The sequence below is a fragment of the Aythya marila genome, assembly GCF_965140915.1.
Source record: "Aythya marila genome assembly, chromosome: 32".
Taxonomy (NCBI): Eukaryota; Metazoa; Chordata; class Aves; order Anseriformes; family Anatidae; genus Aythya; species Aythya marila.
In genome coordinates, this window is record NC_139073.1 from 969,758 (window position 1) to 987,563 (window position 17,806).

Below are 17,806 nucleotides of genomic sequence, written 5' to 3' on the forward strand. Positions count from 1 at the left end.
CCCTCTTTTTGGGGGCCGTGTTCCCGAACCGGGGGGGGGGGTTAAATTAACCGGGGGGGGTGGGGGGGCTCCGCCCGGGGGGCTGGGCCGGGCTGGAGGCGGGGGCTTTGGGCGGGCCGGGGCTTTCCCCCCCCCCACACACACCCCCCCCGCCCCGCTGGGCTCAGCACGGCGGCGGCAGGGCCGAGCTGTGCGCTCCGGTACCGGGGGCATGGAGCCCCCCCCGCGCCCCGCCGCCCTCCTCGCCCTCCTCGCCCTGCTGCCAGTGGCCACCGCAGGTACCCCGGGGGGCGTGGGGGGGCCCGGGGGGGGGTATTTTGGGGGGGGGGTTCCCCACGCCCACGCGTGTCCCGCGCTGCGCGCCCCCCTGCCGTGGGCACGCGTGGGGGTCCCCTCTTGGGGTCTGGGGGGGGGCCCGGTGACTTCAGCACCACGGACAGGGGTGGGGAGGGGGGGAGGTGTCCCCCCCCACCCCACCCCACCCGGGGGGGGGGCAGGCAAGCACCCATTTTTGGGGGGCACCCGCCCGGAGGTGGCTGCGGGGGTCCCCCTGGGCTGGGAGAGGGAGCGGTGAGGGTGGGGGGGTCACCGCGTGGAGGTCGTGCCCTCAGGGTTAAGGGTGCCCCCCCCCCACCCAATGAAGGGGTGCCCCCCACCCTGGTTAAGGGCCCCCCCTTGCAGCCCAAGGGCTCGGTGTCCCCAGAGGCACCCGTGTCCCCTCCACGGTGCGTGGCTTGGAGCAGGTGGGACACGAAGCCGGGTCACTTGGGGGGGCTTTTGGGGTGGGGGGGGGCATTTTGGTGCCAATAACGGGGATTCACCTTCGGCATTCCCACGCCCCCACCCCAAAACACCCAGGCCAGGAATCCGTGGGGCCGGGACCACCCACGACCGCTGTGCCGGGAAAGGGGTGGGTGGTGGTGGTGGTGGTTTTTGGGGGGGGGTCCTGGCTTGCTGGGGGGGGGGTCCCGGCACGCCACGAGCCCTCCCCGGGGAGCACGGGCAGGAAACCAGCCCCATGTGCCGGGGTCAGGAGGGCCTGAGATTCGGCACGGCCGCTGCGGGGTCAGCCCGTTCCCAGCCCCGGCCGTGTCCCCGCTGTCACTTAGGGTGCCCCAGATGGGGGGGGGGCACAGCGTGGGGAGCCCCAGGAGGAATTTTTCCCCCCCCCACTCAACCTCCTGCACCCGCTTCCCCCTCCCCAGCTTGCCCGGACAGGCTCCTCCGTGCATCTGGCACCCTGGGGCGGGGGGCCCGGTGCTGTCTGATGTGGCTGCATTCACCCCCCCCCACCCCAAATCCTATGTCCCCCCCCCCCCCCCCGTCCCCACACACCTGGCCGTGCCGGGATTAACCCTCAGCACGCCCGAAACCCTGCGGGATCCCCTCGTCGCCCAGCCAAACGGGGCGCTCAGGGGGAGCGCGTGCGCGCGTGGGGGGGGGGTAAAAGGGTAAAAAAAAAAAAAAAGGGGGGGGGTCTCCAGCCCCTTGGGGTGCTCCCGTGCCGCGGGGGCGGAGGAATGCGCCGGAGGAATCTGGCGGCCGCGGACCGGACCTTGGGCCCACACAGCTGCCTGGCACCGGCCCCGTTTTGGCAGGACGCAGGCAGGGGGATGGGGACGCGGGGCGAAAATCACCGCCGAGGGTGATTCGGGGCTTTTCGGGTTGGGGGGGGGTCCTAATAACCCTGCGGGGGGGGGTGGGGGGGGGTCTCTTCTCGCCCCGCAGCCGTGCCCGTGGACGTGCTGCAGACTCTGGGCATGAAGGACGGCCGGGACGGCGTCGCCGTCACCGCCGGGATCTGCACCCAGCGCCCCGGCACCGAGGACCCCGATTTGGCTTTCCGCGTGGACAACCGCACGCAGCTCAGCGCGCCCACCCGCCAGCTCTTCCCCGGTACCCCCCCCCCTCCCACCACCACCCTTTTTCTTTTTTTGGGGGGGGACCGCGAGCATCCCTAGGGCTCGGGTTGAACGCCCCCCCGGTTCCACCCCTGCTGCAGATTCCTCCTTCCCCGAGGATTTCTCCATCCTGGCCACGGTGCGTGCCCGGCGCGGCGGCCAAGCTTTCCTGCTCTCCATCTACGACGAGCGCGGGGTGCAGCAGCTGGGGCTGGAGGTCGGGCGCTCGCCCGTTTTCCTCTACGAGGACCAGGACGGGCACCCGGCCCCCGAGCGCTACCCCGTCTTCCGCAAGGTGAACCTGGCCGACGGCAGGTGAGCGTCAGAGCCACGGGGGGGAGGCCGGATTCTGCTCCTTTTCGCCCCAAACCAGCCCCGTCTCCGCAGGTGGCACCGCGTGGCGCTGGCCGTGGAGGGCACCAACGTGTCCCTGCTGGTGGACTGCCACCTCCTCGCCACGCTGCCGCTGGAGCGAGGACCCCGGCCCGTCGTCAGCACCGAGGGGGTGACGCTTTTCGGGGCGCGCCTGCTGGATGAGGAGGTGTTCGAGGTGAGGGTCCCCCCCCCACACACCCCAAAAAATCCCCGTGCCGTCGTCCCGGCTGTCACAGGAAAATGGGGTGACGCCTTGGGGGTCGCTCCCGCTGGGGGCTGCTCCCTGTCCCCGTTCCCCTCCTCGCATTCCCTCCCGCTGCAAATGTCAGGGGCCACGGGCAAAGAGGACGCTTTGAGGCAGCGAGGCGATGGAGCTGCTGTCCCCCCCCCGCTTATTTTTCCCCCCAGGGAGCAGACAAGGCTGCCTTTGTCCGTTCCCCCCCGCCCTGTGCCTGCAAGCCAGGGCCGAGGGGGTGTCCGTGCTGGCTGTCCCGAGCTGTGCGGGGACAGGGCACGCATCCGGGGCGTCTTGGGAGGGGGAATTAAAAAAAAAAAAAACAAAAAAAAAGAACAATTCCCCCCCCCCACCCCACCCTGCTGCCACCCCCTTCGCCCTCTCCTTCTTCGCCGCAGGGTGACATCCAGCAGCTGCTGATCGTGCCGGACCCCGCGGCCGCCCACTCCTACTGCCAGCTCTACATGCCAGCCTGCGACCAGCCCCTGCTCTACCCGCTCCTGGCCCCCTTCCCGGAGGAGGTGGGCACCCGACCAAGCTCGGGGGGGGACCCTTGGGTGCTCCCCTCCTGCCGACACCCCCAGATGCCCACGTTTTTCTCTGCGTTGCCCCTTGCAGAGCGGCCCGGAGCCCAGCGCCGCCCCGCGTAGGAAGGGCAAGAAGGGCAAGGGGAAAGGCAAGCGCAAGGGCAAGGGCAAGAAGAGGAGGAACAAGGAGCTGCAGGAGCAGCACGAGGCCCCCGAGCCCTCCGCCGTGGCCAGCCAGGTAGTGAGGGTGAGCAGCCGAGCCCCGAATCTGGTTTAAATACGGAGCGGTGTGCGTGGCCCGAGGGACCCGGATGCGTCTCCGAGCTGGCAGTGCCTCGGCACGGTGCTTTGCCTCCAGAGCAGCTTCCCCGCCTCGTCTTTGTGCAATTTGGGGCAAAACGGGCCGGCTCCGGCAGCGCTGGCCCCGGCAGAGCCAGACCTTTGGGTCTGTTGGATGCGATTTTGGCAGGGCGCTGGCCGTGCCGGCTCCTCCCCGCGCCTGTAAGGCCGCCGGTCCCGATTGCACCTGGGGCTGAGCCGTCCCCACGGCTCCTGGCCTGGTCCCAGGACCCGCTGGGGGTCCCCTGGGGGCAGCCCCCTCTTCGCCTTCGTCCTCCCTTGGCTCTGGAAGTGGGTCGGGGCTGCAGCTGGAGGCCGGAGGCTGGCCAAGGGCCGCGGTCCCTCCTGCCGATGACTCAGCCTTGGCCGGGTGGGAGAGCCCCGGCGAGGGGTGGCCGAGCTCCAGGTGCTGCTCGGAGCCAGGGGCTGCACGGCCCCGACGTGCAAGGGAACGGCAGCCCCGGCTGCCCAGCCCTGCCTCGCCCTCCCCAAACCCAAGAGACCAACGGCTCCGGCGTCCCGAAGCTGGGCTGCGGCTTTGGGGACACCCCAAAATCGCGGCGTCGCTGCGGGACCCCGTGAGGGGTCCTCCCCAAAAGGGGCCAGCGCCTCCTTTTGCTGTAGTGCTGAGATCCTCACCCCGTGCCCTTTTGCGCATCACCCAAGGGCATCACACCCACCCCGACGCCGCCGTCCCCGGAGGACAGCTCCTCGCCACCGGTCACCTCCAGCTTGGCCACCACCGTGAGCGTCGCCCTGAACCTCACCGAGCCCTTCGAGGTACCGCCGGGGCCGGGAGCAGTAGCGGGCAGGGGATCCCCAAAATCTGCGCATCCCCAGCATCAAACCCTGTCCCTCAGGACGCTGGCGAGGAGCTCGTGCTGGAATCCGGGGAGGACGGAGCCGCTGGGGTTGCCAGCGGGGAGCCACCGGGCTACGAGGACTACTACGACGGGGACCCCGCGAGCCCGGAGCGCTTCGGCCCCGCCGAGCGGGAGGAGACGGTGATCCGGGCTCCCCAGGTAACGCTGGGGACGAGGACCGGGACCCCCTCCAGGCACGGCCGGACGAGCTGGGGCCACGGTATGGGGTCCGGGGGTCCTGCAGGCGGTTCGGAGCTCAGCCCCGAGCTCGGGGCCGCGGTCCCTGACCCCGGCGCCGCGCTGCGTCCCGCAGGAACCCAGCCTGAAAGGGGACAAGGGCGAGCCGGCCGTCGTGGAACCGGTGAGAAGGGGGGCATGTGGCTCCCCGGGGACACTTAGAGCCCTCTTGTGGGTCACCTGTGGGTGGTGGCTTGCAGGACGGGGCGCAGGGACGCGCCGTGCTCACTCCTTTCTCTTTTAGGGTCGGCGATTCGAGGGGCCGCCGGGACCCCCGGGCCCTGCGGTAAGGAGCAGGGGGGGGGTGCTGCTGCGGGGAGGGCTTGCAGAAGCCCAAGCGTTAACGCTCCTCCGTGTCCTCCGCAGGGGGAAACGGGACCTTTGGGACCACCGGGGCTCCCAGGGCTGCCCGGGGACCCCGGAGAGCAGGTATGGAGCAGACGGGGAGGGAGAGCTGCCCCGCAACGGGGCCGGCTGTGGGGCCGCAGGCGTTTCGGCTGCGTGCCGGGGCGTGCGGGGCGATGGAGCTGCAGGCCCTGACCTGACAGCTCGGCTTCTGCTGGCGTGACGGTGACGAGCACCCCCCCTTTCCCCCTCCCCAAAAAAAAAGGGCCCCGCGGGACGGCCGGGGCTGCCAGGAGCCGACGGGATCCGCGGCCCCGCCGGGACCATGATCATGCTGCCGGTAGGGGCTGGGATGTGAGGCTGGGGGGGCTGCTGGCTCCCCCCTGCCCTCACCCCGCTCCTCTCCCAGTTCCAGTTTGGGGGGGACTCCCTCAAGGGCCCCACCGTCTCCTTCCAAGAAGCCCAAGCCCAGGCGATCCTACAGCAGGCGAAGGTCAGGACCCCCCCCGCGCCCACCCCCGCGGCTCAGCCTCCCCCCTCCCGCCTCACCCCTCTCCTCCTTTCCCTCCCCAGCTTGCCATGAAGGGCCCCCCCGGCCCCATGGGGCTCACCGGCCGCCCGGGTCCCCTGGTGAGTGCTGCTGGCGTGGGGGCTGCTGCGGGACCCCCTTGGGGTGCCCACCTCACACTGGGGTCTTTGGGCACCCCCCCGTGGCGGGGGCTCCACGCTCTCCGTTTTTTTTTAGGGTCTGCCAGGACACCCGGGCCTGAAAGGGGACGCAGGGGACATGGGGCCGCGGGTGAGTCTCGTAAGGTTGGGGTTGGGGGGGGGGGGGGCTGTTGGAAGCCTTCCTCTCCTCTCACTCCTCTTCCTCTTCTCCATCAGGGTCCCCGGGGACTGCAGGGACCCCCGGGACCACCGGGGAAGCTGGGCAGACGGGTAAGCGCTGTGGGTTTTAATTGCAGCCCCCCCCCCGCAAAACGCCTTACCCTGCTGCCACACGCCCCCAAACTTGCCCCCTCACCCCTGGGGGGGGGGGGGGCACGGAGCTTTTTGCCCCTTCCTCACCCCCTTCTCGCAGGGTCGCGCTGGAGCAGACGGTGCCAGGGGACTCCCGGGGGACACCGGACCCAAGGTGCTTGGGGTGCCAGGACGCCCACGGCCCCCTTTTTTTTTTGGGGGAGGGGGCCGTGGGCTCATCTTGTGCCCCGCAGGGTGACCGGGGCTTCGATGGTTTGCCGGGGCTGCCGGGGGAGAAAGGCCACAGGGTAAGTGCCACCGCGCCGCGTCCCCTCCTGCCGCCACCCGTCCCGGTGTCCCCTCACCTCCTCTCCGTCCCGTAGGGTGACGTGGGGAAGCCAGGACCCGCGGGCACCCCCGGGGAGAAAGGAGCCAGGGTGAGGATCCTGGGGGGGGGCTGGGGAAGGATCAGGCCCTGGTGGTGCGGGCAGGACACGCTCAGCTCCTCTCCGTCCCCCCCCAGGGCTCCGACGGCTTGCCGGGACCACGGGGACAACCGGGGGAACCCGTGAGTATCCACGGGGGGGGGGGGGCTGGCCTCGGTTGTCCCCCATCCCCAGGAGGTTTTGGGGGGCACGAAGAACCAGGACAGCCACGTTTGGGGGGTTTTGGCCCCCCCGCAGCTTTTTGGAGGGGAGATTCGGGCTCTGGCCCCCTGCTAACGCCTCCGTTCCTTGGCCCTAGGGCATGCGGGGGCTCATCGGCTCCCGGGGTTCCCCCGGCCCCCCGGGACCACCGGTAAGGGGCAGCGTCCGTCTGTCCGTCCCCGTCTGTCCGTCCGGGCTTTTTCTGCAGGGCGTCGCCTTGGGGTGCAGCGCCCTGAGGCTCCCTCCTTTCCCCCCCCCCCCCCCGCAGGGTGCCAGCGGCATCGACGGCGCGCCGGGACCCAAGGGCAACGTGGTGGGTGCCCTGCTGGGAGCCCCCACCCCAAATTAACCCCAAGGGTGGGGAGGCACGGGAGGGTGCCCGCAGGGTTTTTTTTTTGGGGCCGTGCTGATGGATTTCCTCTGCCCCCCACCCAGGGAATCCAAGGGGAGCCGGGCCCCCCGGGCCAGCAAGGAAACCCCGGTCCGCAGGTAAGGGATGGGGGGGCCAAGGGGGTGTCCCCATGGGGCTGGGGGGCCCTTCTCAGCACCCCACTGTTTTCTCGCAGGGTCTGCCCGGCCCCCAGGGCCCCGTTGGGCTGCCGGGGGACAAGGTGAGTCTGGAGCTGGCACGGACGAGGGGGTGGTCCCACCGTGTCCCCCCCCCTCACGTCCTCCTCTCGCCCAGGGCCCTCCGGGGAAGCCGGGAATCCAAGGGGTGGCTGGGGCCGACGGGCCCCCGGTGAGTACCGGAGAGGGGATTTGGGGTCAGGCTGATCCCCGGCACCGCGGGGACAACGGGGACGCCGCTGTCACCTCCCCATCTTGGGGCTCATTTTTGGGGTGTCCCTGCAGGGTCACCCTGGCCGAGAAGGGCCGACCGGAGAAAAGGGCCTCCAGGTAAGGGGACGGGTCCCAACCCCGTGTCCCAGGCACGGCTGTGGGGTCTCCCCTGTGGGTTTTTTGCTGATGTTCAGCCTGTCCCCAGGGTCCCGTGGGTGCCCCGGGTCCCGTCGGCTATCCGGGACCCCGTGGGGTGAAGGTAAGCTCAGCTCCCCCCCACCCCACACGCTGCGTGGCCCTGCTAAGGGACGAGGTGGGGGGCCCGGGGGGGGTGTCCCCCGGGGTTGGGGTCCTCCCTCGGCCCCCTTTTTGTCTCTGCAGGGAGCTTTTGGGGTGCGGGGCCTGAAGGGCAGCAAAGGGGAGAAGGTAAGGGGTGGGGTGGCGAGGGGGTCAGCGGGGTGGGGGGGTCTTGGTCCTGCAGTAGCCCCAGGTTTTGGGGGGCACTCGCCCCTGCCCTGGGGTAGCCTTGGGGTTGGGGGGGTGAGGGCTGCGGCTGGAGGCAGCTCTGCATTGGGATTTGGGGCTCGGCCCCACGCTGCGACCCCATCCGCACGGCCCCATCCCCTTAAAACCTGCTGCCCCCCCCCCTCAGGGTGAAGATGGATTCCCTGGCTTCAAGGGCGACATGGGTCCCAAGGGCGACAGGGTAAGCGGGGTGCTGGGATCCGGGGGGGGGGGATCCTCCCCACGGGGCTGCAGGATTTGGGGTCGTACGGAGTGGGATGGAGCCGGAGGGGGAGATATTTTGGGGAGGGGGAGATATTTTGGGGAGGGGGAGATATTTTGGGGAGGGGGAGCTGGGGACCAGCTGGCAGCGTGCTCCCTGCACCTTTGCCTTGCCTTTAGGGTGACCAAGGCTCGTTGGGACCCCGTGGCGAGGACGGCCCCGAGGGGCTGAAGGGGCAAACGGGTCCCATGGGGGAGCCGGGTGCCGCTGGCCCCGCGGGGGAGAAGGTGAGAACTGTCCCCATGTCCCCATGTCCCCATCCCCGTGTCCCCGTGTCCCCCCAGTAGCCCACACCTCAACCCTGCTCTCTCCTTTATAGGGCAAGCTGGGGGTGCCGGGCCTCCCAGGCTATCCCGGGCGTCAGGGCCCTAAGGTGAGCAAAGGGGGGTGGCATTTGGGGTGTCCCCAAGGTGTCCCCAAGGTGTCCCCGGGTTGTGACCCGTGCTCTCTGTCCTCAGGGATCCGCTGGCTTCCCGGGTCCCGTGGGGCTGGCAGGAGAGAAAGGGAAGAGGGTGAGTGCCCTACAGCACGCCACAGCACCCCGTTGGGACGTTCCCCGTCCCCCACGTCCTTCTGGGGTGGGGGGGACACCCCCCGTGTGCTGCTGTCCCCCCCCCACCTCGTCTCTCCCCACAGGGCAAGGCTGGCCAGGCCGGGCAGACGGGACAGCGAGGGCCCCCGGTGAGCGGCCGCGGCCCCCACCCCGAGCTGGGGGTGATGGGGGGCACCCCTGGGTGGTGTTGATGGGGGGCACCCCTGGGTGCCGTCGGGAAGCCTGGTGGGGGTGGTTGTACCCCACAGGGACCATAAGGAGGCTGGTTGTACCCCACAGGGACCATTATGGGGTCATTTTTATCCCACAGGGACCATTATGGGGCCAGTTATACCCCACAATGACCCTAGTGGGGCTGGTTATATCCCACAGTGACCATTATGGGGTTGTTTTTATCCCACAGGGACCATTATGGGGTTGGTTATACCCCACAGTGACCATTATGGGGTCGGTTTTATCCCACAGGGACCATTATGGGGCTGGTTGTACCCCACAGTGACCACCATGGGGTTTGTTTTACCCCACAGTGACCATCGTGGGGTCGGTTTTATCCCACAGTGACCATTGTGGGGTCGGTTACATCCCACAGTGACCACCATGGGACTGGTTATACCCCACAACAACCATCATGGGGCTGGCTGTACCCCACAGCCACCACCCCGGGACCGATTTTACCCTACAGCAGCCATCCCCAAGGCCGATTCAACCCCGTGGCGACCATCCCAAAGCCATTTATGGCCCACGGCACCCATCCTGGGGCCTTCCTTGGCTCCTGCCCTACCCCACAACCCCATGCCCTGCGTCCCACCCACATCCCATGGCATTTAGGATCGGGGGGGGCTCTCATTTCCCACAGCAGCCAGCCCCAAACTTCCATCTGCGTCCTACAGGAGCTGCTTTGGGGACAGCCGTGTGCCACCCCCCTCTTGTCCCCTGTCCCCCTCCCAACCCCACAACTCCTCACCCTGCTCTTTGCCCCCACACAGGGCCTGCCGGGGGAGCGAGGGCTGCCCGGCCCTACAGGGAAACCCGGCCCAAAGGTTGGTAGGAGCTTGGTTTTGGGGTCCTCCTTGTCCCCACTGTCCCTCCCCCCTTGCTGCCACCCTCTTTCTGTCTCCCCAGGGAGATCCTGGCCACGATGGGGCCCCCGGCGTGGTGGGGGAGAAGGTAAAGACGCTGCACGGGGTGCGCCCCTACAAAGCCACCCCAAAAAGGAACGGGGCCGAGCACGGGGGTAACGGGGTGCCAGGCTCGACGGGGGGGGGGCACCAGAGCTTTTGGGGGAAGCTCCAGCGCCACCGCCAAAATTTTTCCTTCTTCCCACAGGGCCCTCAAGGTCCGCAGGGTCCCCACGGCTTCCCGGGCACCAAAGGGCCCCCTGTAAGTTTTTTGGGGGGGGCAGCATGGGGAGAGGAGTGGGGTTTTGGTGTGTCCCCCTGCCCTCCCCTCCACAACCCCCTGCTCCTACCTAGGGCCCCCCCGGGAAGGACGGCTTGCCGGGACACCCAGGGCAGCGTGGCGAGCCGGTGAGACCCCCCCCACCCCGAACCCCCAGCCCCCCGAGGGGACAGCAGGAGAAACCCAATTTTAACCAAATTTTTTTTTTTTCTTTTTTTTTCCTTTCTCCTCCGCAGGGATTTCACGGCAAAACCGGCCCCCCCGGCCCCACGGGGGTGGTGGGACCCCAGGTGAGGGGGAAAATCGGCAGAGCTCGGTGTGGAAGTGAGCCTGGATGGATGGAGAGACCCCCCCCCCCAAAAAAAAAAATGCTGACCCTGTTTTCTACCCGCAGGGTAAATTGGGCGAAACGGGGCCGGTGGGCGAGAGGGGGCACCCAGGCCCCCCCGGCCCCCCCGGGGAGCAGGGTCTGCCCGGAGCTGCTGGCCGAGAAGGAGCCAAGGTAGGAGCGGGGCTGGGGGGGCCGCACGCCCACCCCCTTTGTGAGCTCTGGGGGGGTCTCGGGGGCTCTCCCCCGGCTCTTTGGGGTCAGAGCAAAGCTCTCTGCTCCTCCTGTCCCCCCCCCCGCAGGGAGACCCCGGCCCGGCTGGTGCTGCAGGGAAGAGTGGCCCCCCCGGCATCCACGGCTTCCCCGGCGCACGGGGGGCACCCGGAGAGACGGTGAGTGCTGCGCCGGGGGGGGGGGCACAACCCAAAACAGCCCACCCGGGAGAGGGGGAGCGGGCTCCATCCTAACCCCCCCTGCCCTCCTGTAGGGTCCTCCCGGCCTGAAGGGTGGCGAAGGGCCCCCCGGCCCCCCCGGCCCCACGGTGAGTACAAAGTTTTTGGGGTTTCCCTCGTGCGCAATTCGGGGAGGAGGAGGAGGGTGACTGGGGGGGGGGGAGGAAGGCTGCTGAGCCTTTCTCTCCCCCTCCACCCCTGCCTCTCCTTTCTCCCCAGGGTTCCCCCGGCGAGCGAGGCCCCACGGGGGCCGCGGGAGGCATCGGTTTGCCCGGCCGGGGGGGTGCACAGGGCCCCCCCGGCCCCCTGGGCGAGAAGGGGTCCCCGGTAGGTGCCGCAGGGCGCAGGGGGGCGAGGCGGGGGGGTTTGGGGCAGCTCCGGGATGAGCTGGGGGGGCCCAGTTGGCCTCTTCCTCATCCCTTCCTCTTCCTCCCCATAGGGTGAGCGGGGTCCCATGGGGCCGGCCGGGCACGATGGGATCCAGGGCCCCCTGGGGCTGCCGGGACCCCCCGGCCCCCCCGGCCCCGCTGGAGAGGATGGGGACAAGGTGAGTCGTCGCGGGAGGGGGGTGCACCTCAGCCCCCCCAGCAGCATTTTTTTTAATTTTATTTTGATTTTTTCCACGTTTTGCTGTTGGTATCACCTGGGGGGGGGGCTCGGGGATGCGTCCAGGGGTCCGGGGACCCCCCCCCGATGGGTTTGTGGCTTCCCCGGGAGCGGGGGGGATTTTCCTTGGCCCCTGCTTCCCCAGCCGTGCCAGCTTTCCCTGGCCTCCAGCGCTCCCGGCTCGCGTGTGGGTGACATGGGGGGGGGACAGCAGTGAGGGGGGGACACACAGGAGTTTGTCACCTTGTCACCGTGTCCCTCTGGCCAGGGCGAGATGGGGCTTCCCGGACAGAAGGGCAGCAAAGGAGACAAGGGCGAGGCGGTGAGTGCCGAGGGGCTGCTCTGCCCCCCAGAGGGGTCCCGGAGGGGCAAAGCAGCTCCAGGAACGGGGCAAGGTGGGGAGGAGCGAGGGGAGAAACGTTTTGGGGGCCCCCCCCAAACCCCACGGGGGTGCTGCTGTCCCCGCAGGGCCCTCCGGGACCGCCAGGAATCCAGGGACCCATCGGGCACCCCGGCCCTGCGGTGAGTTGTTTTTTTTTTGGGGGACCCTTCCCACCCCGTTTCTTCCCCCGATCCCACAACCGAGCGCTTGCCCGCGCCGCTTCCCATCTCGGCTCCATCCCATGCCCCCCCCTGGACCCCCCCAATGGGGTCTGCGGGGTCCTGACCCCGACCCCTCTCTTGGCAGGGAGCGGATGGGGAGCCGGGGCGCCGCGGGCAGCAGGGGATGTTTGGGCAGAAAGGAGACGAGGGATCGCGGGGTCACCCCGGCCTGAGCGGCCCCCCCGGCCTGCAAGTAAGGAGACCCCCAGCTGGGGGGGTGGGGGGGGGGGCCTGCTGGGTCGTTGGGGACACCACGGTTTGGGAACAAGGGACACGAGGGACCCCCAGCTAACCCCAGCTCCACCACAGGGCATGCCGGGCCCCCCGGGCGAAAAGGGCGAAAACGGCGACGTTGGCCCCATGGTGAGGACCCCCCCCCCGGATTCGGACCCCCCCCCCCGAATTTGGACCCCCCTCCGAGTCCCTCACCCCCATCTCCAGCTCCCCACGCAGCCCCCGTGGCTCTTTGGGGTCTGACCCCGCTCTGTGCCCCCCCCCTCCCTGCCAGGGACCCCCCGGAGCGCCAGGACCCCGTGGGCCGCAGGGACCCAGCGGTGCCGAGGTGAGTGGAGCTCGGGGAGGGGGGGGGGGGGGGGCTCGGCTGGAATTTGGGGTGCCGACGGGTGTCCCCCCCCCCCCATCCTCTTGCTTTTAGGGTCCCCAGGGAATGCCGGGCGGCGTGGGACAGCCGGGGGCTGTGGGAGAAAAGGTAAGGATGTGGCTGGGACTGGGGGGGGCGACGGGGGTCTTGAGGTCTGGGGGGAGCCAGGGGGTTGGGGGGGGGCCACGTGCACCTCCCTGCACCCAGTGCCTCTCCTTGCTTTTTAGGGTGAGCCTGGTGAAGCCGGGGACCCCGGAGCCCCTGGAGAGCCTGGCCCCCCCGTGAGTATTACACCCCAAAGGGGGGTGTCCCTTTTTGGGGGGGGGGGGGCAGAACCCGGCGAACGTTTTCCTGCCCAAAATGCCCCGAACCCCCCCAATATGATCGCTCCCCCTCCCTCCGCAGGGTGTGAAAGGAGACGTGGGGGAGAAGGGAGACGCGGGGCCGTCGGGGGCAGCCGGCCCCCCCGGCAAAAAAGGCCCCCCCGGAGAGGATGGAGCCAAAGGCAACCTGGTAAAGGGAGGAGCGAGACGCCCCCAGCCCCCCCCCCCACCCCAGAAACACCGAACCCGTGCCCCTTCCCGCTGGCCCAAGCTCTGGGGCTCCCTCCCAGCCCCCCCCCCATTTCCCCCCCCCCTTTTTTTCCAGGGTCCCATCGGCTTCCCAGGGGATCCCGGCCCCCCCGGAGACCCCGGCCCACCGGTGAGTTTGCCCCCCACCCCCCCCCCACCGTGCCCCAATGTCACCCCCTGTCCCCACCCCGGGCTTTGGGGGGGGTGGGGGGGACACCGCGGTTCTCTCCCCCTCGAGGAACCCCAAAAACCTTGGGGAGGGGGCTCGGGGGGGGGGGGGGGGGGGGGCAGCACAAAAGCTCCCCCCTGCCCCGTGTCGCAGGGTCTGGATGGGGCTGTTGGAGAGAAGGGTGACAGCGGGGACCCCGGCCTGCCGGTGAGTGGGGCAGCGGGGGGGGGGGGCTTAAACCCCCCTCCCCGGGGGTCTTGCACATCCGTGCGCCCCCCCAGTCCCCGTTTTGGGGCCATTTTCACCCCAAAATCCCCCCCCCCCTCCCCGGTTTTGTTTTAGGGTCCGCCGGGCGCATCAGGGGAACCGGGCCCCCCAGGCCCCCCCGGGCGGAGGGTGAGTAGGGGATGAGCAGGAGGATTTTGGGGGGGGGGGCACAGCACAGTGGGGCTGCAAACGGGGCCAGCCACAGCTCCTGGTGCCCCCCCCCCACCCCCTTTTTTCAGGGACCCGTGGGACCCGTGGGGCGCGAGGGCCGTCAGGGCGAGAAGGGTGCCAAGGTAGGTGGCCCCCCCCGACCCCCCCCCAAAACTCACTGCCCCCGCCAGCCCAGGGCAGGACGCGGTGTGGGGTCAGCCTCAGCTCCCCGTGTCCCCCCCCCGTGTCCCCAGGGGCAGCCTGGCACCGAGGGGCCACCCGGGAAGACGGGACCCGTGGGGGCGCAGGGACCCCCGGGGAGACCGGGATCCGAAGGGCTGCGGGGGATCCCCGGCCCCGCGGTGAGTGCTGGGGACGGGGACAGAGGGAAGGGGGACAGAGGGGTTGGGGACATTGGGATGGGGACAGTGGGATGGGGACAGTGGGGACAGTGGGGGTGAGCTACAGGGATGGGGACAGTGGGGACAGGGGCATCGGGGTTGGGGACATTGGGATGGGGACAGTGGGGACATTGGGGGTGAGCTACAGGGATGGGGGCAGCTGGGATGGGGACAGTGGGATGGGGACAGTGGGGGTGAGCTACGGGGATGGGGACATTGGGATGGGGACAGAGGGATGGGGACAGTGGGGATGGGGACAGTGGAGACATTGGGCATGAACTACAGGGATGGGGACAGCAGGGACGGGGACAACGGGGATGGGGACATTGGGATGGGGACAGTGGGGACACTGGGGATGAGCTACAGGGATGGGGACAGCAGGGACGGGGACAACGGGGATGGGGACATTGGGATGGGGACAGTGGGGACACTGGGGATGAGCTACAGGGATGGGGACAGCAGGGATGGGGACAGCAGGGACAGGGGCATTGGGGATGGGGACAGTGGGGACAGTGGGGATGAACTACAGGGATGGGGACAGTGGGGACTGGACAATGGGAATGGGGACAGTGGGGACGCTGGGGACACTGGGGATGAGCTACAGGGATGGGGATAGTGGGGATGGGGACAGTGGGGACAGGGTAATCAGGGATGGGATATGGGGATGGGGACAGTGGGGACGGAACAACAGGGATGGGGACAGTGGGGACATTGGGGATGAGCTACAGGGATGGGGACAGCGGGGACAGGGCAATCAGGGATGGGATATGGGGATGGGGACAGTGGGGATGGGGACAGCAGGGCCAGGAGCATTGCGATGGGATACAGGGATGGGGACAATGGGGATAGGGACAGTTGGGGACATTGGGAATGAGCTACAGGGATGGGGACAGCGGGGATGGGGACAGCGGGGACAGGGACATTGGAGATGGGTGACAAGGATGGGGACAGCGGGGATGGGGTCAGCAGGGACAGGGGCATCGGGGGCAGTGGGGACATTCCCATGCGGCCCCAAAACCATGGCTTGGAGACGTCCCCTCGGCCCCCACCGCTGCAACTGGAGGCGACGGCAGCTCAGAGGGGCATTTTTTGGGGCGGGGGGCTCACCCCCGTGCCCCTCTCCCACCCCAAATCTCTTCCAGGGCGAACAAGGCCTCTTGGGGGCACCGGGACAAACGGGACCACCGGGCCCCCTGGTAAGGCAGGGCCATCCCGTAGCCATCCCGGCCGGGCGCAGCGCGGGCACCGTGACCCCCCCCCCCGCCCCCACTTTGCCTCTTTTAGGGTCCCGTGGGATTGCCCGGCCTCAAAGGAGACCCCGGCCACAAGGGAGAGAAGGTGGGACGGGTTTTTTTTTTTGGGGTGGGGGCTGGGGGGCTGCTCCTTGGGGAGGTGGCTGCCTCACCGTCCCTTTTGTCCCCAGGGCCACGCCGGCTTGATTGGGCTCATCGGACCACCGGGGGAGATGGGGGAGAAGGGAGACCAGGGGCTCCCGGGCATCCAGGGCCCCCCAGGACCCAAAGGAGACCCCGTGAGTGTTTGGGGTCTCCCCCGAGCTTCAGGGGGAGCTGCGCAGCTCGTGTGGGGAGGGGGAGACGAGGCGCAGGTAGGGCGAGCACGGGGCTGATGCTGACTCCCCCGCAGGGTTTGGCCGGCCCCATCGGCCCCACCGGCCCCCCCGGCCCCCCCGGGTTGTCGGTGAGTATTTGCCTGCGCTTTTGGGGGTGCTCCAAGCCTCCTCCTGAGCCTCCTGCGCCTCTCCTGCCTGCCTTTAACACCCCTAAAGGACCTGGGGGCTTTGTCCCCAGGATGGGAAAGGGGCAGGGGGGGGGCACGAGCCCCGTGGGGGGGGTCGTGGGCAGCACCGTGGGACCGCTGCACGCCCAGGGTTGCTCCCAGCCCCCGCCGCTCCCCTCTTTTCTCTTCCCCGCAGGGTCCCTTGGGCCAGAAGGGCTCCAAAGGCTCCCCGGTGAGTGCTGGGGAGGGACGGGGATGGGGACAGGGTGGGGGCTCCCATCGTGTGCTCCCATGGGACCCCCCCCCCACTCCCCAAAGTTGGGTGGCAGCAGGGGGCGAGCACCGCGTGGCCGACTCCTTTTGCAGGGCGCTCTGGGTCCCCGAGGTGACACCGGCCCCCCAGGCCCCCCAGGACCACCGGTAAGGGACGTTTTGGGCGCAGGGACAATGGGGGGGGCTCTGCTCTTGACCCCTTTTTCCCTGCCCTCCCCAGGGCCGCCCGGCTGAGCTGCTCGAGCCGCTGCCCTCGAGCCGGAGCGGGAGGCACCGGCGGGCAGCCCAGGGGGCTCGGGGCGAGCGGGGACCCCCCCAGGACTACGAGGGGCTGGAGGAGGTGTACGCCTCGCTCAGCTCCCTGCGCACCGAGGTCGAGCAGCTGCGGCGACCCCTGGGCACCCCCGAGAGCCCCGCGCGCGTCTGCAAGGAGCTGCAGCTCTGCCACCCCCACCTGCAGGACGGTGAGGGCTCGGGAGGGCAGGGGGGGGTGACAAAAGCGGGGTGCTGGACCGGCCCCGTCCGTCCGTCTGTCCGTCCGTCTGTCCTTCTTGCCCTCCTCCCCAGGCGAGTACTGGATCGACCCCAACCAGGGCTGCTCCCGCGACGCCTTCAGGGTTTTCTGCAACTTCACGGCCGGCGGCGAGACCTGCCTCTCCCCCGAGAAGAAATTCGAGGCCGTGAGTTCGAGAGGGGAGGATGGGGGGGGGGTCCAAAAATCCTCTCCGCCAGCTGGGAAAGCGGAGGGGGGGCGTTTCGGGGCTCGCTTTTCCCCGAGGGGCCGCGGGTTCGAGGTTTTGCCTCCTCTGTCACCCCCCCCCCCCACACACCACCCCCCCAGGTCCGTCTCGCTGCCTGGAACAGGGAGAAGCCGGGGACGTGGTACAGCACCTTCAGGAGGGGCAAGAAGGTAGGAGCCACGGGCACGAGGCTCCTCGAGGGAGGGCGCACGGTCCCCCCCGCGGGGGACCTCAACCCCGCGGGGGTCCTCAACCCCGCGCCGTGTCCCCCCCCCCCCCCCACCCCCATCCCCGCAGTTCTCCTACGTGGACGCGGACGGGAACCCGGTGGCCGTGCCCCAGCTCACCTTCCTGCGCCTCCTGAGCTCCAGCGCCCGCCAGAATTTCACCCTGACGTGCCAGCACGCCGCCGCCTGGTACGACGCCCGCGCCGCCTCCTTCGCCCGCGCCCTGCGCTTCCGCGGGGCCAACGACGAGGAGCTGGGCCACGACCACCCGGCCGCCCCCATCCGTGCCCTCCACGACGGCTGCCAGGTGAGGCTCCTGAGGCCCTGCAGCACCCCCGTTTGCTGGTTTTTCTTTTTTTTTTGGGGGGGGTTTCCCAGCCCCTCGACCCGCTCCCGTCCCCGCAGGAACGCCGTGGCCAGGAGCGGACGGTGCTGGAGGTGTCCTCGTCCCGCGTCGAGCGGCTGCCGCTGATGGACGTGGCCGTGGCCGATTTCGGAGAGGCCAACCAGAAATTTGGCTTCGAGCTGGGCCCCGTCTGCTTCGTGGGCTGAGCCCGGCCCCCGGACACGGGCGGGCGGGGGTCTCCGTGCCCCCCCCCTGCCACCCCCTGCGCCAGGGACAGTGCCCCAGGCTCTGCTCTGGCATTCTCAGGACTCGGAGCCGCCGCAGCGCCGTCCCCTCCTGCCCTCGGGGGCCCCCCCTTATTTATACTGCCGGCTCCTCGAGGCGGGA

At 69.5% G+C, this 17,806-nt stretch overlaps 1 protein-coding gene across 2 annotated transcripts; it reads left to right on the top strand.

Annotated features, from left to right (window-relative positions):
* Positions 1 to 173: 173 nt before the first annotated feature.
* COL5A3 (collagen type V alpha 3 chain) lies at positions 174 to 17,758 on the top strand. 2 transcript variants are annotated; one of them, XM_082781772.1, is made up of 67 exons: positions 174 to 278; positions 1,729 to 1,896; positions 2,003 to 2,216; positions 2,289 to 2,451; positions 2,910 to 3,032; positions 3,130 to 3,285; positions 4,044 to 4,157; positions 4,238 to 4,399; positions 4,554 to 4,601; positions 4,722 to 4,763; positions 4,844 to 4,906; positions 5,088 to 5,162; positions 5,232 to 5,315; positions 5,396 to 5,452; positions 5,568 to 5,621; positions 5,708 to 5,761; positions 5,904 to 5,957; positions 6,037 to 6,090; positions 6,166 to 6,219; positions 6,306 to 6,350; positions 6,527 to 6,580; positions 6,698 to 6,742; positions 6,865 to 6,918; positions 6,996 to 7,040; positions 7,115 to 7,168; positions 7,282 to 7,326; positions 7,415 to 7,468; positions 7,591 to 7,635; positions 7,862 to 7,915; positions 8,116 to 8,223; positions 8,316 to 8,369; positions 8,455 to 8,508; positions 8,633 to 8,677; positions 9,536 to 9,589; positions 9,672 to 9,716; positions 9,876 to 9,929; positions 10,022 to 10,075; positions 10,184 to 10,237; positions 10,342 to 10,449; positions 10,578 to 10,667; positions 10,763 to 10,816; positions 10,947 to 11,054; positions 11,167 to 11,274; positions 11,602 to 11,655; positions 11,802 to 11,855; positions 12,022 to 12,129; positions 12,246 to 12,299; positions 12,445 to 12,498; positions 12,592 to 12,645; positions 12,765 to 12,818; positions 12,943 to 13,050; positions 13,186 to 13,239; positions 13,432 to 13,485; positions 13,621 to 13,674; positions 13,785 to 13,838; positions 13,950 to 14,057; positions 15,239 to 15,292; positions 15,381 to 15,434; positions 15,520 to 15,627; positions 15,741 to 15,794; positions 16,030 to 16,065; positions 16,200 to 16,253; positions 16,327 to 16,570; positions 16,674 to 16,786; positions 16,948 to 17,016; positions 17,144 to 17,380; positions 17,479 to 17,758. In XM_082781772.1, the coding sequence occupies exons 1-67, from the start codon at positions 212 to 214 to the stop codon at positions 17,623 to 17,625; spliced, it is 5,325 nt and encodes a 1,774-aa protein (XP_082637898.1). In that variant the 5' UTR covers positions 174 to 211; the 3' UTR covers positions 17,626 to 17,758. The 2 variants fall into 2 exon arrangements, with proteins under 2 accessions (XP_082637898.1, XP_082637899.1); XM_082781773.1 differs by having other exon boundaries at positions 3,130 to 3,276.
* Positions 17,759 to 17,806: the final 48 nt, after the last annotated feature.

What these genes read in the sequence shown, in the direction of transcription:
- COL5A3 (XM_082781772.1), top strand. Translation starts at nt 212, where the DNA reads ATGGAGCCCCCCCCGCGCCCCGCCGCCCTCCTCGCCCTCCTCGCCCTG. An exon ending in CACCCGCCAGCTCTTCCCCG is followed by an intron (nt 1,897 to 2,002) that starts GTACCCCCCCCC and finishes CCCCTGCTGCAG; the next exon opens with ATTCCTCCTTCCCCGAGGAT. An exon ending in AGGGCGAGAAGGGTGCCAAG is followed by an intron (nt 13,839 to 13,949) that starts GTAGGTGGCCCC and finishes CCGTGTCCCCAG; the next exon opens with GGGCAGCCTGGCACCGAGGG.